Source organism: Verticillium alfalfae, genomic scaffold (genome assembly GCF_000150825.1).
Source record: "Verticillium alfalfae VaMs.102 supercont1.13 genomic scaffold, whole genome shotgun sequence".
In the NCBI taxonomy this organism is placed as follows: domain Eukaryota; kingdom Fungi; phylum Ascomycota; class Sordariomycetes; order Glomerellales; family Plectosphaerellaceae; genus Verticillium; species Verticillium alfalfae.
The window spans coordinates 816,161-825,161 of NW_003315026.1; the positions used below are offsets into that span (position 1 = coordinate 816,161).

At 56.1% G+C, this 9,001-nt stretch overlaps 2 protein-coding genes across 2 annotated transcripts in view; both read left to right on the forward strand.

The window, feature by feature from the left end:
* Window positions 1-5,503: 5,503 nt before the first annotated feature.
* VDBG_08869 (conserved hypothetical protein) lies at window positions 5,504-7,140 on the forward strand (the record flags this gene model as incomplete). The annotated part of the gene is made up of 3 exons (XM_003001027.1): window positions 5,504-5,518; window positions 5,664-6,229; window positions 6,360-7,140. The coding sequence occupies 3 exons, from the start codon at window positions 5,504-5,506 to the stop codon at window positions 7,138-7,140; spliced, it is 1,362 nt and encodes a 453-aa protein (XP_003001073.1).
* Window positions 7,141-8,424: 1,284 nt separating this feature from the next.
* The window catches only part of VDBG_08870 (conserved hypothetical protein), a gene marked incomplete at both ends in the record, with an annotated part of 1,373 nt that continues 796 nt past the window's right edge, over window positions 8,425-9,001 (forward strand). The window contains one exon of the mRNA XM_003001028.1: window positions 8,425-8,844. Within this exon, the coding sequence (XP_003001074.1) occupies window positions 8,425-8,844 (420 nt within the window). The remainder of the gene's footprint in view (window positions 8,845-9,001) is intronic.

Consider the following 9,001-nt stretch of genomic DNA (forward strand, 5'->3'; position numbering starts at 1 on the left):
AAAAATGTCGACTTGTCGTGATGATGTCACTTGTACGAGCGCAGTCTCTCCCTAGGTATTCCTTTCAGACAGCAGGTGATGCTTTGTCCTGGCCTGATTTCTACCCACACGCCTGAGACGCCCGAGGCGGCCCTGCTTCGCCGTGTCTTGATGATTGACAGCCTACGAGCAAGTTTTCCGATGGGACGCCCAAACCGATCTACATATTGTCGACAAATTCGCTCCCTCAGCCAGCCGAGAAACTCTAATATGTTCGGGGCCGAGGCAGGCCGCCTAAGTCGGTTCTCGAGGAGATGATTAGTTGGCCATCCCAGCCCTCTTGTCATTTTTGATTATCCCACCTACCAAAAAACGAACGATCGGCTCCGGCCATTGCCTATTCCAGTTGCTATGGTGGTTACCAAGAAAGGGAGCACACCATCCCTCTAGATCGTGCTGCATCGCATGAGAGGGCGATCACATTTGCCATTTGTCGTCTTCTGACCGGTCTTGCCTGTGACCTCGTGGGCTAGGGCATCAACGACGCTGCCTGGCCCTGGCCCTGGTGTGGAAACGCTTATACTCTCCACATATGATGATGGAGCCCAACAAGCCACATGCGCTGTCATGTTCACACCGACCACGGCCCCAGATCGACCATCGAGATCGACCTCTCGCTTAAGGGGGGGATCAGAGGCAAGGAATGGTGCGCATGCAAGCGCAAATGTCCGAGGTCTCGAGGGCAGGGCTGCCTTCTTCAGCGGAGATCGATGTCCCGTTTGTGTGCCGATCACGCTGCTGGAATGCAGGAAAGGCGAATTGCCATGTGGCTGGATGCTGATTTCACATGATCATCGGATGCTCTCACGGTTGACTTTTCCTAGGCATATATATGTTCAGCGCACTACGAGGCGTCTCTTCTTGTTGGACATCGACAGAAATGGCTGAAATGGACTTTCTCATGCGTGAACCTGTTCTGAGGCGCAAGTTCAATATAAGAAGAACTGCACTTCGCTAGAAATGGAAGAAGCTCCTGTGCGGCGCGCTGTTTATTTCCAGGCTAAGGAGAGAGAGGGCTGCTTCGCGGAAGCTCACTTCACCAGCTCACCTGATCTGTGCCTCGACCGATTCGCCAACCCCCAGGGCTCCTTCGCCTGGCCTGCTTATCTGTCCAACATCCAACGATCGTTATTTAGCCGTCAATGTCGTGCCACGCCTTTAAGCGCGCTGCAAATGATCATTGCGGGAATATAACGCTCTGGAGGCGATTCATTCGGCCGATGGATTCCAACCATAACAACGGAAGTCGCCCAGCCAAGGACCTTCCCTGCCGCCGTTGACACTCATTCATGTCATCTTCTCCAAACGAAAAAAATACTTGATGCCCACCTGATGTAACTAACAATGGGGAGGCAAAACTTCAGGCCGCTAGTAAACGCACTGTACAAGCCTCCGTGCTGGGCAAGAAGCGCGGGGCGCCGATAGGGAAGTTCGTAACCCGATCAGCCTCCTTTATGAAGATCGGTGTGGCTGGTGAGAGGTGCTGGGGATGGAAGGCTTGGGGCGAGGTCTGGACGGGTCTCTGAGGAGACGATCTCTCCACTCTGGGAAACAATAGGTGAACATGTACATCCAAGGATCCAAGGATGGGGACTGGCGGAGGGTCCGGAGGGGGGTTGACAAGGGGGGATGCAACAGAGGTACGAATATAGGAGGCCTAGAAGCCGAGCCTGGAATGCGCCGCTGCGCAAGGTCCATGGTTTGGAGCATCAGTATGACGAAGTCGTTGTAGGTGTAGCTGGACATGCCCCTGGCGTGACAAGGGCAGGCCACCTGGCTGGCACAGACGACGGACGGGTGACTTGCAGGTTGGGCCACGGGGGGGTGCGAGGCGTGCGGTTTCGTTTTCTTTGGGGCACATTCTCCCTCAGTCTCACTGATCAAACAGGACCATGTCGAGCGAGGCATCGGCCGATAGGGCGAGGCATGTGTCTAGAAAGCGAGTTGAGGGAATGTCTTGCGGCCCACGTTGGTGGTTCATGTCCGACAAAGGAGAGGCAAGGCGCGATGCATCCGCGAGCAAAGTCTGGACACGGTCTCAACAGTCGATCGGAGTCCGCGTGTGATGGCTGTCTCGGTTGAACAAGGTCAATCAAGAGCCCTGAATAGATACCTTATTAGCAAGCCCTGACATGGAGTCGACGGCGCGAGGGAAGCCTGTCTTGTGATCAATAGCATCGGCCGGAAGGGGACGGGGGCGTGTAGCGAGTGAATTAGTGGACTACAGGCAGACACACCAGTTGGCGGCAGGACCAGCCAGGAGGGGGAAGAGGCGTTGGCAGCCCAGCACGTCATTGGTCAGGCTTTATGGTACTGTGACGAGGCCAGAACCTCGATTGGTATATTGCTTCAGGCACAAATTTGACAGTAGATGCTCGGCGAACAGCCCTGGACTTATCAGATAGTCTCGTGAGAAAGCGCAATCTCTTGAATTTCCCTGAGCGCTATCTGGCGCTATCCGCCTCGCACCTTCCTCCTGCTGCGTATAAGATAGGACAAACAAGCATTATATTCAGAAAACGGCAGCGATTTCGGAGCCACTCCGATAAGGCACGATGACTCCTCCGAGGACAGTGCGTGCAGGAGACGTCACAGTACAAGAGCGAGAGGGGTAGCTTTAGTGAGCCTCGGTGATGTTGAATCTCTCACCCTTTCAGTGGACACTGTGCGGTACCTCACCTCCTTCGCGTGTTTCTTGCTGGGGAAGACATCTCCAGGGTGTGAGCCTCTGCACATTGCACAACTTCCACAAAATAATTCCAACCACGGGCAATGGATGATAACTCGGCAATTGACTTCGGAGACCACGTACACCCAAGGAAAAAACGACATGATCGGGCAGGCGTCGAGAGCACGCAACAAAGGTAGAATTCATAACGACGTTGGGACTCGAATACCGACTTAACATTTGGACGTTGGGCAAGCCTGGTGGCCTGACAGACATCTGCACTGGAAGTGTTCCAGAATCGCTCAGTCTATACCTTCCTACCAGCTAGAGCGAAGGTCAACACCTTCCCCGCATGTATACAACGGCAACAATGGAACGACCCAAGCAGCTATTATTCAACTTCACCATGTCTAGTTCCAATTACGACAGCCCATCACCATTTGTGTTTGTCGATCTGTTGGAAGTCTCCGCGCGGGGCCTGCAGGCAATCATTTACCCCTCATCAGCATGATACACATATATACTCGATGTATATGTGCAATGCAAGAGTTCAGGCCGTTCCCAAGGGGGCAGCTCTGCCGTGGCACAATATCTGGACATTGTACAGCCTCCGTATGAGGTGCTGTGCATGATTCCTATTGTCAGTCTTCAAGCATTCAGGGTTATCAGCTCGTCGTCTAACGTGTCCTCACTCGGAATGACCTTCGCTATAAACCCAAGACACAACTTCCAACGGCTTGGGAAATCCCGGCGTCTGGAATTCTCCAGATGAAGAAAGAAGAAAAAGGGCTGCCAAAGACAATTCTGCATGCAATGATGTCCTGGCAGATCGGAAATACGAAAGACCAAGTTTTTGAGCGGGCCGGATCACAACTTCGTCTGACGGGCAAGCTTGCTTCAACATTGGCAGGATGCGAACGAAGTAAGACAACCCCATTTCATGCCGAGTGCAACGAGGTAGGGAGGCAGCACGCTACCCACGCAACAACTCAACCAGCCGCAGTCAGACGTCTCCCTCCAGGATCCCTTGCTGGGTCAGGGCCTGGAGTTCCGTCAGCCCACTGGCTGATGACGACTTTTCCGCGTCTTCAGCAACCATTGTTTCTAAGCGGGCGAGAAGAGGCGAAACCAACTGCCTGCCTGGGTTGGCATCGAGGGTCAGCTGCCCACTGCGCATTACCCACCTACAGTACGAACCCTCGTCAGACAACAGGCGCGCGCCCTGGGTGTTCGAAGTGCCTGGCGGGCGCTGAGGAAGGAGACGCACTGTGACGCGGACAAGGATCCAGTCAGAAAAGGCAGCCGGGAGACCACTTCGCCTCCTCTCGCAGCGTGCGATGGCCGCTAGACTGCAACGAGGGATGCTGAGAGCTGCGACCCAGCACTCGCCCACTTGTCTCTTGCGGGCTGGTCTGAATACCCACCCCCTCTCAAGGAGGCCTGGCGTCTCCTCCCCCTCACCAGCTCCACAGTGCACCTCAGAGCCAGCGAGCTACGCACCCGCTCTCTCCACGAACACCGTCGTCTGTCTCCTCCCTTGTCGTCCGTTCAGATCCTTGTCCCGGCCTTGATTGGACCCGGGCTTTTGGCTTGCGAGACTGTTGCCAATCATATCCTCGATATCCTCTCCACCTTCCGTCTCACCCACAGTTCAAGGCCAAGGTCATCCACATCAAGGGCAAGCTCCCCCCTCTCGGATGGAGGAAGTATCTTGTACAGTGCAGCAGGTTTCAGCGACTGCGCCTGGCCCCTTTCCTCCTGCCCATACCTGTCTGTCGCCTGGCGCCTGCTCCTCGTGGCCTGTGCCTGTGCCTGTCCGGCTTGGTGTTAGTGCTGCCGCCAGATGCCCATCGATCAGTGTCCCGTGTCCTAGGTATGTCCCGTGTCCACCACCTTCCATCGCATTCCGGCACGCGCCTTTGAAGTGCCGTTGACCGGTCTGTTTCGCCAGTGCTCACCGTCTGGCCACCCGCGCTCTTTCCAAACACCACCTGTCTCGCAGCGGTCTGCCTCTGGTGCCTCCATCTGAGCCCAATATTCGTGGACGGCCTGTTGCACGTTCTTTCAAGTGTTGATTGAACTGGCAACGTTCGCTACTCTTCTGTGCCTGTGCCTCGCAGGTTCCGTAGACGCCATCATTGCGAACCGAAAGACACCATTGATTCCCGCTCCTCTCACCTCCGGTGGGTCCGTACTTGTCCCACTGTACAGGCGAGAGAGCCTACAGGCCTACAGGCAGGCATAGACAAACCCAAGCCCAGATGGAGCGCAGTCATGCCTGTAGCCACGGCCCCATGGAGCAGCCGGGCTAGAATGTACTCACTGAAGGTACCACTGCCCGTCGCTTGAGTGGTGTGTACCTACCTACCTAGGTACCTTACCGAGCTGGGTCGATGTTGCTTGCCCATGCCACAGTGCTTGCTTACGGATATGCTACCAACAATCGACCAACTCCACCAACACTGTACAGCGACCTGCTCAGGCCTCCTCCTCACCCCCCCCCCATCCTTACCCCCCCTTTACACTCGCACCCTCCCTCTGGCACACAGACACCCCCCGCCCGAATTGCTGTTGCTCGCTCCCAAAATAATATTATTTCGCTGTTACTGAGGCATACCTTCGCGACTCCTTTGCCTTGCACCACCTTCACCACTTCTACTTCCACCACGTCTCTTGCGCGCAACATCACGGCTACCTTGCAACGACAACGACTCTCTTTTCTTTTGAGCCTCTAGGTCTCCTCTCCCCTCGCGACCCGGCAGTCTTGTCGGTTCCAGTCAACACACATCGTCAGCAATGGCCTCTTCCAAGGTACACTCTCCCCAGAGCTGGACACCCCGGGCTGCCCGCTGTTAAGCCGGAGCTGCGACGGCCAGATTGTTGATGATCACAAACCTCCACGACACCTGCTTCCGAGTTCAAAACCCATGGCTGACCATCGAGTTCGCATCTCTAGGAGATGCAGCAGTCTACAAGGCCATTGACTCATCGGTCCTCCGTTTCCGCGGCCTCGGCTTCAGGCCTCATGACCCGACAAGCCCACTCGCGGACCAGCTCCCACTCCATTTTGAGCAGTTCGCTGAATGCCAACCACCGCGTGACCCGCCGCAAGTCCATGACCAATAACACAACCAATGTCGCGGCTGTAGAGGCGGCTCTCAAAGAGGCCAACGCCGACGGCTCCGTGGCCATGCCCATCGGCTCCAGCGCGCGCCGTAACACGGCATCCAAAAGCGCCGCTGCTCGTGCCGCCATAATGGCAAACCTGCCGTCGCCCCCTGCGAGCCTCCCACCACAACATCGTTTCCAGCTGGAAAAGGATGCGATGATGCACGAGAGTGCCATTGAAGACGATCCTCAGGACATGTCTGCCGATGAAGGTCTTGACCAGAAGGCTTCTGTGCGCAGAGCGAGTGACGGACAGCCGCTCATCAAGGAACGGCGCAAGAGCAACCGCGTTGAGCTTCGTTGCGAAAAGTGTGGCAAGGGATACAAGCACAGCAGTTGCCTGACCAAGCATTTGTTCGTTCCCTCCTTTCCCCCCCGCCTCCCCTCCCTCCAGCAGTCGATTCCGGTCTAGCGATCGCCTTGGGTCGTCCACTGCAAGATGAAGCATTCGCGGAGTGAAGTTCTGTGACTGATAGCCGGCCAGGTGGGAACATACTCCCGAATGGTCCTTCACGTCCAAGCTGCTCATCTCCAAGCACCAACAAGTTCAGCTCCTCGAGGCTGCGTCGGTGCTCGTAGCCATGAACGGGCCGGGGAAGGATTCCTCCACCCCGCCCGAGTCGGCCAAGGACTTCCAGAGCGACCCCGAGTCTGCTCCGTCACCTGAAGCGTCGGCATCGGGCTACTCGGACTCCCGGCACAGCTCTGCCGACACGACCCCGCCGCCTCAGATCGAGGGCATGACCATGTCTGGCTCATCGGGCCCCTTTTCCAAGCGCTACAGCGGCTTTGGTCGATCGTACCAGTCGGCTCCCTCGACCAACCCCCTCGTGACAGGTAGCATGCCGAGTGGCCCGGGTGGCTTCGCACACTTCCGCCATCAGAGCCAAGACGGCCGTCCTCCTTCTTCCGGACGTAACACCACGGGACAAGAAGACCATGAACTGGCCGCCGCGGTGGAATTGCTGAGTTGCAGCTTCAACAGCAACAACGGCTCGCGGACGGTGAACCTGCCTGCAGATGTACCCCCGGTGCCCCCTCTACCCTCTCGCTACCTCGACCAGGCGGCGTCCTTCAACAATACCGGCTTTCTCAGCAGTTATCCAAGCAGGCAGCCGGAAAGCTTCACCCGGGGCGAAATCCGACACCGTGACACCAAGGCCGAGGAGAGCGACAGCATGATGGATGATGATGAGTTTGATCGGCGGTCTCGGTCGCGCAGCGATGAGGACGACGATGGCGTCTTTGGACGCATGGAGGAATAGGAATTCTTCCCAATGTCGGAACCCGGAGTTGTCGATATTGTCATTCGCGGCAGTTGAAGACGGAGACAGATCGGGAGTTGATATGACCAACGAGTCGACGAGGAATGACGCCACGGAGGATTGTGCCCTTTTTCTTTTGTACCACCTTATAACTAAACCCCTTGTAAAACGAGGTGGTTCAGTCTCCGCCGCCGATCTCTCATCACCGAAGAGTGGAGAGCCCGATCCGGCTCTGTTGGGTCGATCGCGAGAGCATCTCCACGAGGTTAAAGTGAGGGACGGGCGGGCGTCGAGCGAACACCCACCAAGCATGCATGAAGCAAACCAGATGATATCATTTTCGAGACTTTCGAGTCGGAGTGGCCACAAACATTGGCTATGCAGCTCTTCTTGCGTAGGAAGAGTGTAATAAATTCAAATATGAAAAAACTCGAGACACAATTGGCCCATGATGTGAAGGATGAATTTTGTGGAATTGACTGTATGACTTGCTTGACATGCTGGCCGACTTGATCATCAACACAATCCCAGCTGTTGCAAATGTGCCGCGGCTGGCTGGATGCTGCTATCCATGACAATGGCAGGTATTGGTACGAAGAGTGTCTTCGCTTTCGAAGCTTTGCAGCCGAGCGAGGGCCTCGTCCACGAGAAAACGAAGAGGAAACCTGCGGACCGAAGAGCTGGCCGGCGGTTGCTTTTGAAGAGCAAGTCCCCGCGAGATCAAGGTTGGGAAAAAAAATCTTCTTCAAGGGTCCTCGAGGAAGAGCCCCGAACCCCTGTATCTCTGACCGAATGCTGGCTAGCTTCGTCGTCCTGCGCAAGCTGTCTCCGTTTGGTTGTGGGGTTTTCTTCCTCTGGCCAGACCGTGGTAGGCAGGTGGAAGCACCAGCCAGTAGCAATGCAACGCCGACTGACAGAGCTAATGAGCTCTCCGTACCAGGCAGGTAGGTGCGCGCGTGGTGGGCCTCTGGAGGCTGACCTCAGCGCTCTTCTTCTTCTGTTGTTGTTTCCCTAGCGACGTCACCACCCCCACCGCAACAGCTCCTTGCGCTCGCAACCTACCTACGGTAGGTACCCCATCGCGACCTCTTCTGCGCGCACACACATTGACTGGCAGCAGCCCTCTTTCTACCAGTTCACCTCGCCTCACATTTGAACTGATTGGTTCCATCACTACACGTCACCGAGACTGTTTCTTTTTCCTCCACCCGTTTGTTTCTCGAGATAACACTCTTCCATTCCTTCCGTCGAACGCCGACAAACTAGAATTGATCGAGAATCGCAATGCCGACACTACGCAGAGCCGCGAAGAGGTCCGAAGAGGCCCACTACGACGGTCTTCAGGTCGATGAGTCTACGCGCGCCCTCGAAACCGTCGCGGCGAATCTCGAATCCGTGACGTCGCACCCCGAGAGCGGTGTCGTCGAGGCGCTGGGTGTTGTCAATGATGCCACTGAAGTGGTCGCACGCAAGGCGGATGATGCTATCGTCACGACCAAGGAGGCGGTTGCGTCAAAGGTCGCGAGCAAAGGCCGGTCGAAACTGCCGACCGTCCTCCAGTTCCCTCTTGTCACGCTGCTGAGCTTCAGCGTCTCAAGCCTGTGCTACAGCTTCCTCAATGAGTGGAGTGGTGGGGAGCTCATGAATGTGGGCAAGAGCCTGGATACCTGGGGCGAGGTTGGGGGTTCTGGCGGGGCTGGGGATGTGAGTACCTGTGATCGCAAACACGGGAAGGGTCAATCAACAGCTGACTTGGTATAGATCTGAGCTGGGCCCTTGTGTGGTTCGGCTAACTTTGAATGGGCTTGATCTGGCTGCGCTGAATCTCCTGGCGCATTGCCCTGCGATGATTGAACCCTCC